The sequence below is a fragment of the Ranitomeya imitator genome, chromosome 9, assembly GCF_032444005.1.
Source record: "Ranitomeya imitator isolate aRanImi1 chromosome 9, aRanImi1.pri, whole genome shotgun sequence".
In the NCBI taxonomy this organism is placed as follows: domain Eukaryota; kingdom Metazoa; phylum Chordata; class Amphibia; order Anura; family Dendrobatidae; genus Ranitomeya; species Ranitomeya imitator.
Window position 1 is genome coordinate 50,635,807 of NC_091290.1, and position 22,894 is coordinate 50,658,700.

At 43.5% G+C, this 22,894-nt stretch overlaps 1 protein-coding gene across 2 annotated transcripts in view; it reads left to right on the plus strand.

The window, feature by feature from the left end:
* The window catches only part of B4GALNT4 (beta-1,4-N-acetyl-galactosaminyltransferase 4), a 67,233-nt gene that overhangs the window by 29,993 nt on the left and 14,346 nt on the right, over positions 1 to 22,894 (plus strand). For both annotated transcript variants that reach the window (XM_069739765.1, XM_069739766.1), the window contains exons 9-15: positions 8,558 to 8,636; positions 9,792 to 9,858; positions 9,941 to 10,075; positions 11,536 to 11,645; positions 11,731 to 11,831; positions 12,016 to 12,092; positions 21,726 to 22,827. In XM_069739765.1, coding sequence (XP_069595866.1) covers positions 8,558 to 8,636; positions 9,792 to 9,858; positions 9,941 to 10,075; positions 11,536 to 11,645; positions 11,731 to 11,831; positions 12,016 to 12,092; positions 21,726 to 22,827 — 1,671 coding nt within the window. The remainder of the gene's footprint in view (positions 1 to 8,557; positions 8,637 to 9,791; positions 9,859 to 9,940; positions 10,076 to 11,535; positions 11,646 to 11,730; positions 11,832 to 12,015; positions 12,093 to 21,725; positions 22,828 to 22,894) is intronic.

Below are 22,894 nucleotides of genomic sequence, written 5' to 3' on the forward strand. Positions count from 1 at the left end.
TTTTCCCTTCTGAGTGTTACTGGCAGCAAGCATAGAATTTAGTGCATCAATATGGGGAAATTGATATAATCAGAAAATAGCTATAGTTTATGGGCAAATATAGTCTAAAGGCCCCTATACACATTAGGTATTGGTCGGTTGGAAGATTTTTTGGCCGAGTGCTTCTTCTTCGATTCCTCCATACACGGAAATCTCTGCTCGGCTCAGCACACCTGTGATCTCTGAGAACAACTTCCAGGCTCCTCAGGGGCGGGTCATCTTGCTTACAATAAAGAATTCCAACTTGCTGATCCTTCGCTCGCTGATATCGGCAGGTACTTCACACTTTATTGTACACTCCCTGACAGAAGTTATGTCGCTGATCCATGTTATGTAAATAAAAGCTTATAACCTGATGTTAAATTCATCCATTGATTGTATAAATTGTTCTTTTGAAAGCTGAAACCCTCCGAAATGTGGTTTAGGTTAAGAAAAAAAAATTGGCATCCAGGCAGAAATATTGATTAGCTAATGGACACAGAATTGTCAGATTTTGGCAAGACAAAAGTTTTGTCGCCTGGTCATATAATGCTCCCAATCCTAGTTTACATCCTCACCTGTGCTCAGTAAGGCTACGTTCACACTAGCGTTCTGCTAGTGTGCGTCGCCTTAGTGTCGGGCGACGCAGCGGCGACGCACGCGTCATGCGCCCCTATGTTTAACATGGGGGACGCATGCGTTTTTGTGTGTTGCGTTTTGCAACACTTGCGTCTTTTTTGCCGCTAGCGTCGGACCAAGAAAACGCAGCAAGTTGCATTTTTCTTGCGTCCGATTTTCGGCAAAAAACGACGCACGCGTTGCAAAACGCAGCGTTTTTGCGTGCGTTTTGCCGCGTTTTTGTGTGCGTCGTGCGTTGCGTCGCCGACGCAGCGGCGCGCAACGCTAGTCTGAACGTAGCCTAAATGATCAATTAGTGTGTGTGTGTGTGTGTATATAAAAAGAAACCCAGCACCCCAGACCTTCACTTGAACTGCAACTTGAGCTCTGACAACATGCCAAAAATCCACCCTGCGACCAAAGCCTGGATTATCCAGTGGCTGAAGACCAGATCCACTGCAGAGGTGGCTGGCACCTTTAATGTGTCTCAGCATCAACTACAAAGAATTCAAAAAAGATTTGAAGAGACTAGAGATGTGTTTGACAAGCCCAGACCCTGCAAGACAACTGCTCAGGAGGAACGTTTGTTGGTTAGAAAATCCAAAGCAAGCCCCTCTTCCACTGCAGCAGAGCTCCAACAGGCCTGGTTACCTCAAGTCCCTGTGTCAACTAGAACAGTTTGTAGGAATCTGTCTTGAAATGGCCTCCGTGGTCGAATCAGTGCCCAGAAGCCAGCACTAAACAAAAGGCAAATAAAAAACCTTGTGGTATTTGTAAAGTCCCACAGCCTGCTAAACAGATGGACGCTGGAAAAGTGGTAGAAGGTGGATTTCTCTGATGAATCTTCAGTAGAATTACACCACAGCTGCCGCAAATACTGCAGGAGACCTACTGTAGCCCGTATGGATCCAAAATACACCCAGAAAACAGTTAAATTTGGTGGTGGAAAGATCAAGGTCTGGGGTTACATTCAGTATGGGGTGTGCAAAACATTTGCAAGGTGGAAGGCAGTATCAATAGCCTAAAATATCAAGAAGTATTAGCTACCTCTTATATTCCAAATCATAAAAGGGGTCAAATTCTGCAGCAGGATAGTGCTCCATCTCATACATCCATCTCTACAACAAAGTTCCTCCAGGCAAAAAAGATCAAGGTGCTCAAGGACTGGCCAGCCCAGTCACCAGACATGAATATCATTGCGCATGTTTGGGGTAGGATGAAAGAGGAAGCTTGGAAGACAAAACCAAAGAATCAAGATGAACTCTGGGAGGCATGTAAGACTGCATTCTTTGCTATTCCTGATGACTTCATTAATAAATTGACCAACTGAATCGGTTATTAAACCGTGCGCTGAGTCAAAAAGTGTCTTGTACTTTTTTGTTTAAAAACTCATAACTTTATTGAAAAACACATTACACATTAAAAAATCCTTAAAACAATACCTCTGAACCACAATAGACAGAATAACTGACAAATACGCGTCTTAAACAAATGTTGTTTCAGCAGATCCCAAATATGTTAATCAACGAATTTATGGGTTAGCTTATAGAGTCATGCACATGTGAAAAAACACCAGGATTGCACTTGAACAAGTATGGCAATACAAGCTGCTATCAGTAACTCAATAGCTATTGAGTAAGCTTAATGCTAACGCTAAAATGCTATTCACTCAATGAGCACTGAAATCCTCTATATATACAGTGGGGCAAAAAAGTATTTAGTCAGTCAGCAATAGTGCAAGTTCCACCACTTAAAAAGATGAGAGGCGTCTGTAATTTACATCATAGGTAGACCTCAACTATGGGCGACAAACTGAGAAAAAAAAATCCAGAAAATCACATTGTCTGTTTTTTTATCATTTTTTTTTGCATATTATGGTGGAAAATAAGTATTTGGTCAGAAACAAACAATCAAGATTTCTGGCTCTCACAGACCTGTAACTTCTTCTTTAAGAATCTCCTCTTTCCTCCACTCGTTACCTGTAGTAATGGCACCTGTTTAAACTTGTTATCAGTATAAAAAGACACCTGTGCACACCCTCAAACAGTCTGACTCCAAACTCCACTATGGTGAAGACCAAAGAGCTGTCAAAGAACACCAGAAACAAAATTGTAGCCCTGCACCAGGCTGGGAAGACTGAATCTGCAATAGCCAACCAGCTTGGAGTGAAGAAATCAACAGTGGGAGCAATAATTAGAAAATGGAAGACATACAAGACCACTGATAATCTCCTCGATCTGGGGCTCCACGCAACATCCCACCCCGTGGGGTCAGAATGATCACAAGAACGGTGAGCAAAAATCCCAGAACCACGCGGGGGGACCTAGTGAATGAACTGCAGAGAGCTGGGACCAATGTAACAAGGCCTACCATAAGTAACACACTACGCCACCATGGACTCAGATCCTGCAGTGCCAGACGTGTCCCACTGCTTAAGCCAGTACATGTCCGGGCCCGTCTGAAGTTTGCTAGAGAGCATTTGGATGATCCAGAGGAGTTTTGGGAGAATGTCCTATGGTCTGATGAAACCAAACTGGAACTATTTGGTAGAAACACAACTTGTCGTGTTTGGAGGAAAAAGAATACTGAGTTGCATCCATCAAACACCATACCTACTGTAAAGCATGGTGGTGGAAACATCATGCTTTGGGGCTGTTTCTCTGCAAAGGGGCCAGGACGACTGATCCGGGTACATGAAAGAATGAATGGGGCCATGTATCGTGAGATTTTGAGTGCAAACCTCCTTCCATCAGCAAGGGCATTGAAGATGAAACGTGGCTGGGTCTTTCAACATGACAATGATCCAAAGCACACCGCCAGGGCAACGAAGGAGTGGCTTCGTAAGAAGCATTTCAAGGTCCTGGAGTGGCCTAGCCAGTCTCCAGATCTCAACCCTATAGAAAACCTTTGGAGGGAGTTGAAAGTCCGTGTTGCCAAGCGAAAAGCCAAAAACATCACTGCTCTAGAGGAGATCTTCATGGAGGAATGGGCCAACATACCAACAACAGTGTGTGGCAACCTTGTGAAGACTTACAGAAAACGTTTGACCTCTGTCATTGCCAACAAAGGATATATTACAAAGTATTGAGATGAAATTTTGTTTCTGACCAAATACTTATTTTCCACCATAATATGCAAATAAAATGTTAAAAAAACAGACAATGTGATTTTCTGGATTTTTTTTTCTCAGTTTGTCTCCCATAGTTGAGGTCTTCCTATGATGTAAATTACAGACGCCTCTCATCTTTTTAAGTGGTGGAACTTGCACTATTGCTGACTGACTAAATACTTTTTTGCCCCACTGTATAAAGTGAGCTGAGCTCCTATACAGCAAATTGCAGTTCATTTACTGCTAAAGTGTATCCACACCAACAGAACCTCTAAAGTCCATGCAATCTAGCAATCTGGCCGATTACCATCAGTGTAGTCTGCTGTTGTTTACATACAGTACATCCAACCACATAACTCTAAACAAGAGGAAGCTGTCGCGAAACGCGCGTCGGGGTCTGACAAGGAGTAAGCGTGCCACGCGGCTGTTAGCAGAGACCACCGATTATTTGGGTAATATGCATCTTATCAATTTGTTTAGAGTTATGTGGTTGGATGTACTGTATGTAAACAACAGCAGACTACACTGATGGTAATCGGCCAGATTGCTAGATTGCATGGACTTTAGAGGTTCTGTTGGTGTGGATACACTTTAGCAGTAAATGAACTGCAATTTGCTGTATAGGAGCTCAGCTCACTTTATATATAGAGGATTTCAGTGCTCATTGAGTGAATAGCATTTTAGCGTTAGCATTAAGCTTACTCAATAGCTATTGAGTTACTGATAGCAGCTTGTATTGCCATACTTGTTCAAGTGCAATCCTGGTGTTTTTTCACATGTGCATGACTCTATAAGCTAACCCATAAATTCGTTGATTAACATATTTGGGATCTGCTGAAACCACATTTGTTTAAGACGCGTATTTGTCAGTTATTCTGTCTATTGTGGTTCAGAGGTATTGTTTTAAGGATTTTTTAATGTGTAATGTGTTTTTCAATAAAGTTATGAGTTTTTAAACAAAAAAGTACAAGACACTTTTTGACTCAGCGCACGGTTTAATAACCGATTCAGTTGGTCAGTATGTTGATGTATTTAGTAAAGTGTTGCCCGCCCCAAGTTTGAGGGTATGGGTTTGGGTAATATGTTTACATTCATTAATAAATTGTATGAATCATTGCTGAACCGCATGGATGCAGTCCTTCAAGCTCATGGAAGTCACACAAAATATTAAATATGGCTAAAAGCACCACAACTTCATGCAACATATATTTGTATTTTAATTTAATTATTTGTTTTAATATCACATTACTTTCTGTGGGCGACAAAATTTTTGTCTTGCCAAAATCTGACCATTCTGTGTTCATTAGCTGATCAATATTTCTGCTTTGATGCCAATTATTTTTCTTAACCTAAACCACATTTCAGAGGGTTTCAGCTTTCAAAAGAATAATTTATACAACCAATGGATGAATTTAACGCCAGGTTATAAGCTTTTATTTACATAACATGGATAAGCGACATAACTTCAGTTAGGGAGAGTAATGTGTATGAGGGCTTTAAAGGGAAATCAGAAAATTACCTGTTGGTTTTGTTTAAATGTATTTTTTTTTTAAAAACAGATTTGTGAATTTATTTTTTTCCTTTAAAGGGACTCTGTCACCTGAATTTGGCGGGACTGGTTTTGGGTCATATGGGCGGAGTTTTCGGGTGTTTGATTCACCCTTTCCTTACCCGCTGGCTGCATGCTGGCTGCAATATTGGATTGAAGTTCATTCTCTGTCCTCCGTAGTACACGCCTGCACAAAGTAATCTTTCCTTGCGCAGGCGTGTACTCTGGAAGACAGAGAATGAACTTCAATCCAATATTGCAGCCAGCATGCAGCCAGCAGGTAAGGAAAGGGTGAATCAAACACCCGAAAACTCCGCCCATATTACCCAAAACCAGTCCCGCCAAATTCAGGTGACAGGTTCCCTTTAATAAAAATAAAAAATAGAAGTTTTGTAAATTCCACTTTGGCTACTGCAGCATTTTTAGACTCTTAACTTCCTGTTTCAGGAAATCCTCATGCACATTAACCACAATGAACAGAGTATGATCCTCTCTTTTATACTGAAGCATCTAGTGAGCTTGCGCAAAGCCTATTGTGATGGGAGGGGCAGCAGGGGCGGCTGTGATATCGCCTGTGATTTGGTGGATCCTGTGCGAGTTGCGATCACCTTTTTCTGGCAGCCCCATAGGGAATGAATGGAGAGAATAGAAAGACTCATCCGCAGAAATGAAACGATTGGGCAGATAAAATTTAACATGCCCAGTCTTCTCTCTTAACAAGGTCTGTTGGGTGAGAGTCCGTGGCCTCCATACTCTCTCCTTGCTCCTCTATATACTGGCATATCTCTCTCTCCCAACCTTTTCAGGTACAGTTTCATATGAAGTTCCAGAAATGCTCTATGTAGAAATATCTGGGAATAACTATCGTCATCTGCCGTAAATTCCAATCCCACCCTCTTGTCTCCCGCTCCGTTCCACTGTCGGATGGGTGTTTATGGTGGCGATGCATCGGTTTTATAAGAGAACGACTTTCGCTACTTTCTTGAAAAGGTTAAAGGGTTAATTCACATCTCGACCGCTCAATAAGCTTTATAATAAAGAGAATTTATTGACTCCATTCTATCCATTCTTGCAAGTTTTTATGTGTTTCGGTAATTACATCATAACATAGATTTATCTGACTTGCCATTACCAGCACATCCTGGATAAGTACTTGTGCGCTCAGAGATGTCTCTGCCCATGGGAGCAAAAAAATACTTAAAAGGGTTAAAAAAATTTAAAAAAAGTTACCGCTTTATAAATGAGTTACTTGAATGGTGGTAAGTTGGTGTAGGTAACTTCTAGTTCATGAACTTATTTCTGGCATTATGTGAGTTATGCTTTTAATATCTTTTAAATATATATTTTTTAATAATATATATATATATATGTACTTTTCATTTTGTTTATCCTCCCCAGAGAGCTTGAGCTCACTTCTGCTATATCCTATAATATAAAGCAAATAATGATCTGTGAAGTCCAGCCTGTGGTTGGGCTTCATAGCAGCACCTAGATTGCAGCAAGCATTGTGGGGTTGGGGAGCTTTTCGCAAGCCCTCTAATGCCATGTCAACCCCCTTGGCATCCTGTAATAATGATCAGAGCTGGCTCTGATCTGTATTGTCAGGGGCAGTTGTCAGCTGTATGTTACAGCCAGCACCTGCCCTGTATAGAGCAGGCTCAGGAGCTGAGCCTGCACCAAACACCCACATCCTCCCTCCTATCACTTCCTGTGGTTAATCATTAAATAAATACATGATCTATATGGTGTAACTTTCTAATAGACGTAAAGGGGTTCTCCACATATAGAAAAGTGAAATTCTACGTTATTTCTGTAATGTAAAATAACAAAGCCAAATATTACTCGCCCTAACGCGCTCCATCACCGGCCTTTGTGTTTTGACTGCGAAGGTGACATCAAGTCAACCGTGCACATAAACGCTGCATCCTATCACTGTTCAGTGATTGCCTGCAGCAGTGATGTGCACTGTCAACATCACTGGTTGAACAAGGACCCAGAGGGTGAGTACGGTTTGTCTTTGTTATTTAACATTACTGGAATCGTATTGGGTTCACTTCTTTAAAAGTGGAAAACCCCTTTAATTCTTCTCCTTTTTTAAGGTGTGTGTCTGCTGACTGTGAATAAGGATATTGTTAGTCTTCAGCGGCTGCACACAGGTATATATCGTAGCTAGTTCTGTTCTCAGCTGAACCTGTTGTATCCAGTCATAGCCAACAAGCAGAGCTCTGGACTGCTGCGCTCCATCGTAGCCAAGCAGCGGAGCTCTGGACTGCTGCGCTCCATCGTAGCCAACCAGCGGAGCTCTGGACTGCTGTGCCCCATCGTAGCCAACCAGCGGAGCTCTGGACTGCTGCGCTCCATCGTAGCCAACCAGCGGAGCTCTGGACTGCTGCGCTCCATCGTAGCCAACCAGCGGAGCTCTGGACTGCTGCGCTCCATCGTAGCCAACCAGCGGAGCTCTGGACTGCTGCGCTCCATCATAGCCAACAAGCAGAGCTCTGGACTGCTGCGCTCCATCATAGCCAACAAGCAGAGCTCTGGACTGCTGCGCTCCATCGTAGCCAAGCAGCGGAGCTCTGGACTGCTGCGCTCCATCATAGCCAACAAGCAGAGCTCTGGACTGCTGCGCTCCATCATAGCCAACAAGCAGAGCTCTGGACTGCTGCGCTCCATCGTAGCCAAGCAGCGGAGCTCTGGACTGCTGCGCTCCATCGTAGCCAACCAGCGGAGCTCTGGACTGCTGTGCCCCATCGTAGCCAACCAGCGGAGCTCTGGACTGCTGCGCTCCATCGTAGCCAACCAGCGGAGCTCTGGACTGCTGCGCTCCATCATAGCCAACAAGCAGAGCTCTGGACTGCTGCGCTCCATCGTAGCCAACAAGCAGAGCTCTGGACTGCTGCGCTCCATCGTAGCCAAGCAGCGGAGCTCTGGACTGCTGCGCTCCATCGTAGCCAAGCAGCGGAGCTCTGGACTGCTGCGCTCCATCATAGCCAACAAGCAGAGCTCTGGACTGCTGCGCTCCATCGTAGCCAACCAGCGGAGCTCTGGACTGCTGCGCTCCATCGTAGCCAACCAGCGGAGCTCTGGACTGCTGCTCTCCATCGTAGCCAACCAGCGGAGCTCTGGACTGCTGCTGATCCTCTCTCCAAGAATTGCCAACTTATTAAATATTCTGCATGCTTTATAGCGGTATTAATTATTTACTCTTCCTGCAGTAACATTACCTACTCTCTCTCTCTCTCCTGGACACTTTCTTTTATTAGATTGATGACTTCTCGGAGATATTACTTTGAACTTCTTCACAAACAGGATGATCGAGGCTCTGACCATGTGGAAGTGGCAGTGAGTGTCATTATCTACCCCAAGGTTTTGTGTTCCCCTCCATATTTGAGGCTTCAGTATGATTAGGCGGATTCTGGTTCTTCAACTAAAGGGGTTTTCCAGGAATAAAATATTTAACCATTGGCCTGCTGTAGGTAAAAATGCAATTCAATCCGCTGTACTCGCCCTCTGCCAATCTTCCTTTGCTTCTGATTGTAGTGGTGTCTCCATTAACTCATTGGTTGGCTGCAGCGGTAATGTGCACTGTTGTCTTTATGCCACCGCTGCAGCCTGTTAACGAAGAATGAGAGCTGCGGAGGGTGAGGATAGCTCATTTTATTATTACTTGGAGCAAGCCATGCGATTAAAAAAGGTATTGATGGAAAGACTATTAAAGGGATATTCTGTTAAGTTAACGTCAATCCACAGGATCAGTGATTACTTCTTACATTTGTGTCCTGTATGAATGGAGCAGCCGTCCAGCATGTACTCTAGTGCTCCGGTCAAACTTTGAGGCAACCGGTGGGAGTCTTAGTGGTCAGATAGGTGATAGCTTCTTGTTGCTGGAATACCCCTTTAATGAGGACCCATCACTCGCCATAGATATTTAAACTAGGCAAAAAGTTTCATAGCGATGTACTCCTGAATTGGGTGTTCTTTTTATTTTGTTCCTGCCCCTTCCCCGTTCCTGAGTTATGACCTCCTTTTCTTTGTCATTTTTAGCCAAGTGGGTATGGTTCTTAAACTTTTCCCCAGAGGGGTTTTTTAAGACCACGCCCACTTGGCTAATAAAGCTAGATTTGTATACAGTGTGTGTGTGGGGGTCAAATGGCCATATCTCAGGAACGGAGAGGCGCAGGAAGAAAAGAAAAACAAGGCCGTACTCAGAAGAACAGCGACATTTACACGAGGTACAAATAATATCTTTATGGCAAGTGACAGGTTCTCTTTAAGCATAATTCCTCACACCCCTTAAGACACGCTTGCAGTATCCTCAAGGCCAATGTATATGAAGTGTCAAGATGATCCCCGAAATGTGTTTTCCTGAGGAGCTGAATAGTGGCTCGACCGTGGCCTACTGATCCCTGAGAGTGATGTAGCGGCAGCGTATTAGCGCTGCATACATACGAAGAGTCACCACCAGGAATCTCACTCGGGTCTGTATCTGTATTTCAGTGGCGCCTTTCTCTCCCAGGGATGAAGTTTGAAATCGTGGATTCTCAGTATTTGTCTTTATACACAGGTAAGACAATGGCGCGTGCCATCTGCTATCACACAACTGATCACCGGTTTAGGATGTTCCTCATCAAGCTCTTCTCTTCCAGACGAGACCTCTTATAAAATGAATGAGATCTCCCACATCCCACAAACCATGTCCAGTGTGGTCGACCATCGCTTAACCAGAGAGGAACCCACGGTTGATATCTTGAGGCAAGATCCTCGAGACACCTTTTATAAGAGTAAGTTTAGCACAATGTACCGGTGTTATGAGAGCTGTAGCTAGGTAATGGTGGGTTGGGGGCATGGTTCACAGTAATAATGCAGAGCGGCCTAAAGACGCCCCAGAGGATCCCGTAAGCCAGGCCTACTTTGTAAAGACCATGAAAAGTAGCAGTAAATGAGGCCATACAACGAATACTCAGGGGAGCAAACAGAATCAAATAGTAAAAAATGACCACTTTTGTTCCAGTGTCGGGTCTCTTTAAAAGAGCATTTCTCAGCAACCTTTGCATGCCTCATGAAATAATTTGTAAACATCGTTTCTTAGAATTGGTCATTGTCATTCCTCTGTAATGCCCAGATTGACAGCTAGAGGTTTTCAGTCTGGTCATCAGCAGTGTGTGCTGATAACAGGGACTTTGCAGTGATTGAGAAGATGCAGAATTGTAGTTCTAATGATGACTCATGCAGGGAAAAGAGACTTCCTGTTTAAGAAATAACTGGGTGGAAAGGCAAAATGAGCAATTGTAAGTACACATTGCTATATAATATGATGACTGCAATATATTAAGAGGATAAAAACTTTGATGGGAGTAGGAGGGCTTCTTTAATTTCTATCGGAAAGTCACTTTGTTGTTAATGAAAGGAGACTAGTAGGGGGTAAAAAGAGGGGGATAGGGGTGCTGCATGAACCAGATCATGAAGGAAACCTCTCCAGGAAATGTTTCTGGAAAATAAAAACTTCTCCAAAACTGAGTCTCCCCCAAAAAGTGTTTCCGAAAAAGATTTTGTTACAAAAACCTTGTCGTGTCTGAACACCTTAAAAAAAAAAAAACAAACAAAAAAAAAAAAAACTCTGTCAAGATACCCTAAGGCTATGTTCATGCAACGTTTTTTCAGGTGGACAAAGCTGCCAAGTATTTCAAGAGGTGGGCCCTTCAATAAATACTGATTTATTTATTTATTTTTATTTTATTTTTTTTACTGTATTTTTTTTTTATTATTCACTTGTTTGTTTTTTATTTTTTTTTGAGTGCTTTAATTATCTTTTTCATCACTGGTGGGGGGGTTTTCAGCATTTTATGTTTTTTTTTTTTTTTTTTTTTTTTTTTTTTTTAATAACCTTCATGAAGAATCTGCTTTGTTTTTGCTTAAAAACTAAATAAAATGACTGAACGCTCCAAAAAAACGTTTGGGTGTCTTCCCATTTACTTTTGTAACGCTCAAAACCGAAGACACTTGAAGAATGGAAAGGTCACTTTTTTATCCGCTTGGCTTCTTGGGAAACCTGAAGCCGTTAATACGTTCAGTCTGAACATGTGAACAGTACGTGGTTTTCCTTAGAAACTCATATTTTCGTTCGTTTGACCGCTTTTTCAAGCCGCTTTCTAAGCCCACTTGCTCAGCTGTGCGTACAACTTTAAGATTAAGAGTGCGGCAAACTTCGGTGTCTGACATAACTTCTGTCATCTCTCTACAGCCCCTATGATTGAACAATCCAAAGTGGAGAACGTGCTGGTTCCCTGTGCGTACAATCCTACTTATGTGGTGAAGGACTTTCCCATTGCCCGTTACCAAGGCCTGCAGTTTGTAAGTGGATACTGGCTGTGTATACCGCGACGCGCGTTCCTCCACCTCTCGTCACATTTCCTTACTTCAGTCCTTTTCTTTTTAGGTCTACCTTACATTCGTCTACCCTAATGATTTTACACGCCTTACTCATATGGAAACGGAAAACAAATGCTTTTACCGGGAATCCCCAGTGTACTTGGAGAAGTGAGTCCTCCGTGGCTTGTGCCCGGCCCGTCTCTTGGCTGTGATGTCTTATATGTATTCTCTCCTGTTTTCCTTGAAATGATCGCTGTCTTGAAGCCACTGCCTCACTTCTTTAACATTCGCACGGATTCTTGTCACACATGTGGCCCACCGTTTCATGTTGTTGTGTTTTTTCTTGTCTCAGGTTCGGATTCTATAAGTACATGAAGATGGATGATGACGATTCCCCCCAAATGCCGTTCCTCTTCTTCAGTCGCCAGCGTACGTACAGACAGTCTTACTGTTCTAGTGCGGGAAATGGATGACTCATGTGTCTCGGTCTATTTCGTGCCACTGCTGGAAGTCATTTATAGCTGAACAGCGTCAGATTTTGACACTGAGGTTATTGTTATATATTAGGTGACTTTGTCATCGACTGAAGCACTTTTTAAATACCGACATCAAAAATAAGTTTTTAAGGGGGCTCTGAGGAAACTAGGTTGATAAATGATACAGACCCCCAAACCGGAGTATTCAGCTGCTTCCATATACTCTGGACTGGTCGGCTACACATGCTGTGTGTTTTTCTGCATGTCTAGAGGGCCTGTCAATCAGCAGTGTTCCCAGATGCTGATTGGCTGACAGGCCGAGCTTTAATACTATGCTGCATGTGAGTGACTGGAAGCCGTGGTCAACCCTTTTTTTGCGGCCATGTCATGGGCATGTTATGCTAACCACTTATGTCTTTGAACCTTTAATGACATCTTTTTATATTCTATAATTCTAGGACTTGTCGCTTTTTGTAATTTTATTATCTGGTGTAAATGGCGTTCTTTTCATGAAATAGAAAAAAGTCCAGCTCACCGTAGTAGACATCCTAAGGCTGCCGTCACACTAGCAGTATTTGGTCAGTATTTTACATCAGTAATTGTAAGCCAAAACCAGGAGTGGAACAATTAGAGGAAAAGTATAATAGAAACATATGCACCACTTCTGCATTTATCACGCACTCCTGGTTTTGGCTTACAAATACTGATGTAAAATACTGACCAAATACTGCTACTGTGATGGCAGCCTTAGGTGTTCGGAGCAGGGAAAACGCTGTGTCAAAGTGTGGAGCAATCAAAACATGAGAAATCCAGCTCGACGGACTTGTGAACAAACTTCTACTTTATTCACCAAAAAGTGTTATTATCCTCTGCTGAGCACTTTTTGGTAAATAAAGACGTTTGTTCACAAGTTCGTCGAGCTGGATTTCTCATGTTTTGATTGTTCTTTTCATGAATCTGGAGATGTTTCTCTGTTGTATCTTTGCCTCTCCGTTCCTGAGAGATGGCACCCTATTGTCTGTATGCACATCTAGTCTTATTAGCCAAGTAAGCGTGGTCATATAATCATGCGTTTGCATACATGGAAGAGGGCTCTATAACTCGGGAATGGAAAATCACGGTAGCAACACCTGATCCAGGAAAAAGGCGGTATTTACACCAGGTAAAATTACATATTTATGGCACGAGACAGGTCCTCTTTAAAGTGCACGTGTCTGATTGAAAGAAGAACTTAAAATAGTTTTGGGAAATAGGACAAGCCATTAACATCTCCTCTATTGAGATTATGTAGAGTTAACATAGGCTGTGGGTTCCCCGACATTTTGTGTAGTGTCTGTTGGAGACTTGGTCTGTCTCGGACCTGTCTTGGGCAATAACAGTTTTTCTTTTTAGTTTTTTTCAGCTGAATCGTGTACAGGGTATCGGGGTGTAATTGTGCTCTCTTTCACCCATGCAGTGACGGAGAGTACAGGTTGTAATTGTGCAGTCCGTATCCACTTGCGTCGAAGTGGCCGGACCAGAATGCCCTGACACTGTCAGTAGTCAGGTACTAGGGCGGCGGTCCGTAAGCCAGCCAGCTTTCCCCTGCCCACTCTACGTAGTGCGCGTGTTGCATGGAGCAGAAGATTGGTGTTCAGGACAGGTGCGCACAGCACTGTTGGGCCTCGGTGTGACTCAATCACCCTCTTCCTCACACTTTTTCCCCTCCTTCGCTCCCTGTCTCTTTGGTAGTTTGGGTTGGAGGGGGCAGCTAAAAAGGGTGCTCTTTAGTTTGGGTTGGGTTGGTGGTGACAGCTAGGACTGGTGCTCGTTGGTTTGGAGGAGAGGCTCGTGCCTGTGATGCCTGGCTGTCTGGTCCGGTCCGGTCACCGATTCGGAGCTCTGCTGTACTGTCAGGTACGGTAAGCAAATTGCTGCTGTGGCAGGGGGCTGTTTCGGTCCGCCCTGCTGGCTTTCAGAGATTGCCCACTACTCTCTCTCTGTGCTGAGGTAGCGCAATTACCCGGGTCAGGTTGGGTGGACAGCGTGGCGGAAGTTGCTTGGCGGCACTGCTGTTACCTTGGTGCGGCAGTCTTCTGTGGCTGCCATTGCAGCACTGTAGTAAATCTTTGAGTGTGCTGCTGACCAGTCAGATTCTCCAGCGTGCCGTGGCCAATCCGTGCCGCCGCTGAGCCAAGTCAATCAGCAGCGCTTCCCGCAGTCTGCCCCTTTAGTACGGTCCCTTCCTTTTTGGTGGCACTATATCGCCAAGCAGTATTTTGAATATGGTACCATTTGTAAGAGTCTCACTCGTGTCGTCCTGCTCTTATCACTCACCAGCGCTCAATGGAAACCAGCGGGCACGGGGTTGCTCTTCCGGGACTGTGGACAGGGTGGGCTCTGAACATTTGAGGGCTGATATGTGGTTCTCCTAAGCAGCTTTTCTTAAATCACTGCTCACTGTCATTTTTTCCTGTTCTCTGGCTCTTACATGAGAAGACCGTCCATGCCTATCTGCTCAGCCTGCACTACACACTTATTATGCATGGTTAGCCTATAATAATCCGTTTTCCCCTGGGCAGTCAGTGGCATACTGTACCTCCTGTACTCCTCCACCTCCCTCCCTCCTTTTTTATACCTGTTTCGGGGACCTCTGTAATGTCAGATGAGTGTAGCCCTGCCTTCTTAGGTTCGTAATTTTGCCCATTCAGTAGTCGAACTAACCAAGGTGTCCAGGACCATGGTTACTGTTGTTGAGCATTTGCCAATGGCAGCTGATGACCCAGGAGCTTCGAACGCCACTGCGAGTCAGACCCTACCCATCCACGTCGCACCAGTATGGCCAGTCTCAACAGAGATCCAAGTGGCCTCTCTACCTCATCCTTCAGGTCTCATTCTCAGGGACGACATACAAGATCCTTCTCCACCTCTCAGGAAGTACACTCCTCCCAAGTCTTGAGGTCGGTGTTAGACCTATATTGGATGGGGAAATTCAGGAAGATGGTGGAAAGTCTGGTGTCAGCTGTTGACTCGTCTCTAGAGATGATGTCAGAGGATCCCACGCCCTTCACTAAAACAGATTTCTTTAGTAGAAACAAGCACATGGCTAGGTCTTTTTCTAACCAAAAGGAATTTGGGGAAGTCCAATAGAAGGCATGGGACCACCCTGATAGGCGTTTTCAGAAGCACAGTTTTATGGAGGTGTTTCACTCGTTTCCAGCAATGTTGGTGGCATCCTAGTCCACTCCTCCTGTGGGGGATACTACCGGATCTCCCTTATCTAGGACAAATACCTTACATCGTGCTGATGTAGCGACACTTGGAGACCCCACAGACAGAAGTATAGAGTCTGTGGCTAAGCCCGCATCTGAAGCAGCAGGCTTTGCTATCTGCCCCCCTTTTTGCTTCTACTTGTCAAAGGCAGTTACTGCTTGGGCAAACATTTACGGCACAGTATTCTGGCTGATTCCCAGAAGGTCGAGCTTGCGGATTAGATCGCACAGGCAGATATTTATGTTCAGCATTATTAGATGCAGCTGGTTGCAAGCAATTGTGTGGCAGTTCATCGTATCTTATGGCTCAAAGTATGGAGTGTAGATCTGGTTTCGAAGTAGTCTTACAGGTTTACCCTTCCAGGGGTTGTGCCTGTTGATGCCACGTATGGCAGAAGCACACTGCTTCCCCAGGCCATGCCCATCCGTCCATTTCAAAGTTGAGGGGGAAAGGGGAATTGAAGTTCTGTACATTTTCTCAGTTTCCAGCACTGGGGGATTCCGGCCTTCAGGTTAGACCCAGAGTCTCCTAGAGGTCAAAGAGAGCATCTTTTTAAACGTGCTCCCACTGGGCATTGCCTTGGTTAGGGTGGTGAGCTCTCTGTTCCAGAGGCAGTAGAGGAGTTAACCTCAGACTAGCGGGTTGGCGCCTCCTCCTTTTCAGGGAGGCATGGCTGGGGGAAGCCAGCGATTTATGGGTCAGAGGTTGTCTCTTCTGGCTACAGGATAGAGTTTGTCGCTCTTCCGTGAGACTGTTTTATCAGATCTCGTCCCCCAAGTATAAAAGCCATTTTCAATCAAACCATAGCATTCCTACGTTGAACAAATGAATGCAGCTGCTTCATTTCAGGATGGAGTTGATCCGGTCAGTCACGACATTCATGGGGGCCGGGGAGTTTTTGTCCTCTGTAGACATAGAACGCCTATCTTTATATACCTATGTTTCCGGCTCATCAGTGAGTTCTTCGCTTTTCCATTAACTAGGATCATGTTCAGTTCAGGGCCCTTCCCTTTCGTCTGGCAACCACGCCTAGGGTGTTTACTAAGGTTCGGGCCCCAGTTATGGCTTACTCTGGACCAGTGGGTGGTGGTAATCCCCTATTTGAACAACATTCCGGTCAAGACGCCTTCCTTTTCCCAGAATTTGGAGAGTTTGCAGATTGTTCTAGTTTCCCTTGAACAGTTCGGATGGATTGCCAACAGGGCAAAATCAGCAATAATTTCAACACAGCAACTTTGGTTTCTAAGGATGACATGGTTCTAGCGTCAGTCTTCCTTCCAGAAAAGAAGCTAGTGCTGCAGTCATCTGTCCAAATTCTGAAGCGGTGGTGGTTTACCTCGCCCCTATTAATCCTGGGTTGCTCCTTCCACCCCATCCAGTGGCAGGCTCTGACCATGGATGCCAGCCTTATTGGATGGTAGAAGGAAATTTTCCGCCACTTGTCTGTTCAGGGATCGTGGATCCGTGAGGAGAGACTCCTTCCCATCAATCTACTGGAGCTCAGAGCCATCCGTTTGGCTCTTCTACAACCCTGCAATCAACACAAGCTCAGTGACAGACTGACAGTTAACACATTTCCAATATTCTACAGTCTGCTATGTACAGTGATACACAGAGGCTGCAGAAACCAAATGGCTTAACATTTCAATTGAAGTTTTACAAGGACCACACCTTGGCTTAGGAAGCAAGTCTTGGCAGGAAGATTTTGCAGGCGGCAGTTGCTCAGGCTTTGGCTTGAGCAAGAGTGGATAATTTGCTGGTAACAGTATATTATTTATTTTCCCACCCCAGGGACAGCTTTCCGACTTCCCATGGTTCTCTGTGTCTCCCAATGAAGTGGACAAGAAATTAAGATTTTCGATACGCACCGTAAAATCTGTTTCTCAGTAGTGTTCATAGGGGGACACAGCACCTACCCTTAGTTGCCCGGTTGGGCGTGCATTTATGTTTTCCTCTCTGGGTGCAATTTAATTATTTTTCCAAATGCTTTAATGTTAACTTTTGCTGTTTTTTTTTGTTTTGCTTCTACTGCTTTCTCACTAAACTGATGGAGCCTGAGGCTAGCAGCCCTCTTTCTCCTGTATACATTGCACTTATTTGACGTATGCAAGTTTACTAAACAAGCTTCTCCCAGGTCCCCCTTCTAGTGATCTGGTACATCAGGATGATGGAGATTTTGGTGTACCTGCTCCTGTAGACTACTCTTCTCTCCTGTCGTGATCGCTCCTGTGCACAGGATGATGGAGATTTTGATGTACCTGCTTCTGTAGACTACTCTTCTCTCCTGTCTTCATCGCTCCTGTGCACAGGATGATGGAGATTTTGATGTACCTGCTCCTGTAGACTACTCTTCTCTCCTGTCTTGATCGCTCCTGTGCACAAAATGCTCTGTCTGTTTCTGGTGGCCACGTGTCATCTTTCCCACCTCCAAGACTGTGTGTCTATATACGGGCTTGTTTATAGCTCTGCATCTTCAGTTTGTGTTAACTCCGTATATGTTTAGCTTAAGACCAGAACAGATCACAGGAGATTGCTTTTGCAATTGTTTTCTTTTCCCCTCCGTTGGAATTAAACCTTTTTTTGGCAAAAAAAACCCCCAAAAAACTGGAGAAAACACTGACTAGAAGAACAGCTGTATGCACGCAGATATGTTTGGTATCGTTGAAGTGTGGCCATCTGATGGAGGTAAAAGGGCCCCACTAACGCATCTGTTCACCACCACTGTTAGATGTAACGGGGCAGATTTATCTACCGGTAGATGGGGACAAAAAAGACCTTTTGGAGTAAATTGCGCCAAAGTTATTAAAACTTTTTTTTTACTTAATAGCTTTGTCACGGTCTTAAAGTTAGAAAATGCACTTTACACCTTCAGAAGATTTGTGCCCAAATTTTCAACCGTTCCTGGCGCACCGCTTGACAAAACTAAAGTTGGCTACGTCGCCTGTCCACGTTCAATTTTATTCAACGGTTAGTGAGGGTGAAGCAAAGATGGATCATTTTGCGCAATTTACAGTTTTTGCAAAAATTGCTTCTTTTTTTCGGACCTTGCTTACAACGATTTTGGAAATTGGCATAAACTTTTTGATAAATGTAGGCCGCTATTTATTTATTTATTTTTTTAGTTTTGGTTCCAGGTGGTGGAGAATCCATTTTTGTAATGCAGATCATTCACGGATTAACATTTATTCAGTATTTGGGTGCAGATCGGAAATAATTTGCAACACATTGTGTGATTTTTTTTTTTTTTTTTTTTCAGAACACAAATGTGTTTGGAATTTGTTCCTTTTTTTTTTTTTTTTTTTTTTTTAGGAATCGCGGGTACATTTTTGAGTTTGTTTCATCTGACTTGTTTGCTGGATATATTGAATAGTGTCATAATTTAATATTTTGGTGTTTTAGGTGTCACACGTAGCTTTAGGCTGTGTGCAGCACACGTTGCGTTTTTCGCTTTTTTCCCGTTAAAAACGCTATAAAATCACAAAAAAAACCCGCATACAATAAGCATCCCATCATTTAGAATGAATTCCGCATGTTTTGTGCACATGATGCGTTTTTTTCTGAGGGAAAAAAAACAAAAAAACGCATCGCGGTAAAAACCGCAGCATGTTCATTAATTTTGCGTTTTTTTTTTTTGCGGATTTCCCACTACTAAATGCATTGGGAAGTGTCCGGAAAAACAAACCGCGGCAAAAAACGCATGCGGATTTCTTGCAGAAAATGTCCGTTTTTTCTCAGGAATTTTCTGCGAGAAATCCTGAACGTGTGCATGTAGCCTTAGGCCGTGTTCCCGCATAGCATAAAAACTTCATTTTTTTTCCTCTCTGCGTTTTTATGTAGAAACAGTTGCAGTTTACACAAGGGATTATGTGCTGCCGACTAATGAAAATTTTTTGGCCTACATAAAAGCCGCACTCAGTTGTCAAAAGAGCATTAATTTGTAGGCAGATTGCTGGCATGGGGCAGTGGTGGAGAACAAACGTTTGTGCTGCCAATCATCTGCCCGTGTGAAAAGGCCTTTTTATCAGTGAATTCACTGTAGAAACTGTAGTCACAAAGCTTCCTTTCTCGGCTAAGGCTGGCAGCTGACATGACTATGTACAGTCATGGCCGAAAGTGTTGCACCCTTGATTTTGTTCCAGAAAATGAAGTATTTCTCCTACAAGATTATTGCAATTGCACGTGTTTTGTTATACACTTGTTTATTTCCTTTGTGTGTATTGAAACAACACAAAAAAAAAAACTGTGTAGAAAAGCAAATTTGACATAATTTCACTCAAAACCCCCAAAATGATCCAGACAAAATTGTTCCCACCTTTCCAAAATTGTGTTTAAACAACTTTGTTTCAAGAATGTGATGCTCATTCAAACTCACCTGTGGCAAGTAACAGGTGTTGGCAATATTAAAATCACACCTGAAACCAGATAAAAAGGGAGAAGTTGGCTCAATCTTTACATTGTGTGTCTGTGTATGTCACACTAAGCATGGAGAACAGAACTTTCTAAGGAATTGAAAACGAAAGTTGCCAACACTTTCTGTATACATAGAGGAATTGGAGCTGTGTGGAAGAAAAATAGAGGTTTGTGCCCTATAAAGGAGAATCTTCTGAGAGGTCCTCTATTGTAACTCTCTCCTCCTGTACCAGTTATGACTTGTATTGTTTAAGATTATTGTACTTGGTTTTTATTATGTATACCCCTCCTCACATGTAAAGCGCCATGGAATAAATGGCGCTATAACTCTAAATAATAGTAATGACCACATCAAAGTTAAGCTAAACTTTGATATGGTCACAAGTTGTTGAGGAGAAGGTATATGAGAGTTGCAAACACTGCTGTCAACACAAGCTCCGTGATAGACTGACACTTAACACATTTCCAACATTCTACAGTCTGCTATGTACGGTGATACACAGAGGCTGCAGAAACCAAATGGCTTAACATTTGAATTGAAATCAAACGGTAAAAATAACCTTCATAGCCAAAAAATGTGTGTATGTAGGTTAAAAAGAATTGTCTTCGAAGGTGACTTTTTAGAACGGCCGATGAATTGCTTAATTAGCATTCATAGAAACTTTTTTTCCTGATATTATCAAACATGCCAGCGATCAGCTGACGAACGGCAATACATTCACTCTTATCACTCACCTCTTTTGTGCGGGACTAAAGATTAATGATAGCAGCACATCATTTCATAGTACAAGGATGAGCGATCCCAACTAATGGTCTTTTCTCCCCATATAGTTTTGCAAATATAAAAAAAATTTCTGCATGTAACTCAAAGTATAACAAGCACTGTTTGGCAATGATGTATTTGCCATCATCTCTCTTTATGGGCACATTATCTGGCTGTGTAAAATGACCCTTACATCAGGCATGCAAAATGTTCGCAAATATTATAAACGGATTAAGTTTTGTAAGTGAAATCCGCTTCTTTCTAATTCTTCCTCCAGCACTCCTGCCTGCTGACCTAATGAACTGCTAATTAGCGTGATTGTGTCATCATGATAAATGGTTAAAATTTCAAATTGCTTGCATTTAATTATTAAAAATATTTTCTGTTCTAAAGAACAGAGGATTCTGTAACGTACTGTTTCCTAGGTTAGTGTCCACCTCTGCCATCTCAGTGGTGGCCTGTGTCCTAGGCAGTGAGTGCACTGCTGACAAGCACTTTACTATAGAGCTTGTGAAGCTGGCCAGGTCAAAGGATCCAGCCGGTTCGAGTGCCCCTACATCCTTCCGATGCCAGAGAGACGGAATTGGGAGTATGCTCCGTTTGGGCCAGCAGCTTAGCTATCCTTCTAGCTCAAACTGTCAATCTTTAGAAGTGCGCCACCGCCTGGTACACGGGAAGTCGGGGGCAGCTGAGCAGTGCGCTAGTGAAGACAGATTTTGAGAAAACCCCTTTAGCTCTGAAAAACTGCTAAAATCCATCTTGCTCAAGAAGTCTATGGAGAGAGGAGTGAGTGAGAGAAGCAGAGACACACAGATGGTGATACTGCTTTCTAGCCTTTTATCTTACCCCACAGCTGGATTCACAGTTGTACTGCTCAGTACTACTGTATAAGGTCCTCAATTCTGCTGCTGCTCATGAGCATGTGTTTCATAGAGGCATGAATCTTGTGTGCTGAGGGAACATTGTAGCAGCTAATCTCCACCCACCCACCAACTGAAAATTGCTCATAGAACATGCAAAAAATTGGTGTACATCTGTGTCTTGAGAAGGTTTTGCCTTTCTTAAACCAATTACTAATATTTTTTCATGTGTTTTTTTTTTTTCCGTTAATCGACACTGATTAAATCTTGCCTAATTTCATAACTATTATTTTGCTCTTAGATTTCATGGATGAAGATGAAGACGAGGATGACTCACTGCTGCCTGGCACATTGAAGAAAAATATTCCAGAAGAGATGATGACTGCTGCCATGTCACCTGCCCCTGTGGTTCCTCAGAAGACCAACATCCGCTATAATGATTCATTGGAATCTATGCCTGTAATAAATGATAGCACGAGGTCTTCTCTCAGATCCCTCTTATGGGCACCTCGGGAAAGCCCACCTTCTGCTCGCAGAGGAAGTAGGAAACGCTTAATGCCATTGCTTGGTGGGCAAGGAATTGGTGAGGAACCCACCGGAGGGAAATTTTCTTTAAGAACTAGAGAACGAAATCATATTGATCATAGGACAAAGGGAAAGAATTCGGATAGTAAATCAAGAGTCAGAGGAGGGTTAGAAACTCGGAGGCAGGATGAGAAATCCATGAGGAGAAATAAACATGGGAAAATAGAAAAAGAGACTGAAAAGCAGGACAATGTAGACGTAAGACCTAGTGATGAAAGCAAAACAGAGGTCACCACAAAAGTAGAGAATGTAAAACAGAACTCAAATAAGCAAGAATCTGATAAAGTCTATGTGACACGACTCCTCTCTGGCGTTAAAAAGTCTCGAGGTCCAGTCTTCCCTGGGATGTTGTTACCGAAACCTAAACCACGAAGAACCTCTCGAGTACATGCAAACCGTCATCTCCCTACACCTCCAAAACTGTCACATGGGACAAAGCTATCTAAACCCTGGACTCCACCTGATACCTCAGAACTTGGACTTTTCAGTTGGGAAGGTCAAACTGAAGTCCCTGGAATATCCCTCCCTACCTCACCTAGTCTTCCTGGTGGCCCTCCCTCGCTCAGCTTATCTTCAGAAGCCCCAGCAGAAGAATTACAGGACTACAGCTATGAGGATGCAGAGCCCCGGCAAACCTGGCCAGAGGACGCCATTAATTGGCAACGTACGTTTAGCGTAGGAAATGTAGACTTTGAAATGTTAAGGTCAGACTGGAATGATCTTCGCTGCAATGTGAGCGGCAACCTGCAGCTTTCTGAAGCGGAAACTGTGGATTTGGTGGCTCAGTACATGGAGAAGCTGAATGAGAAGAATGGAGGGTGAGAGAATTGTTAATTGCTTCCAATGTACTAAAATTTGTATGTATTGTTTGTATGCTGTCTTCTA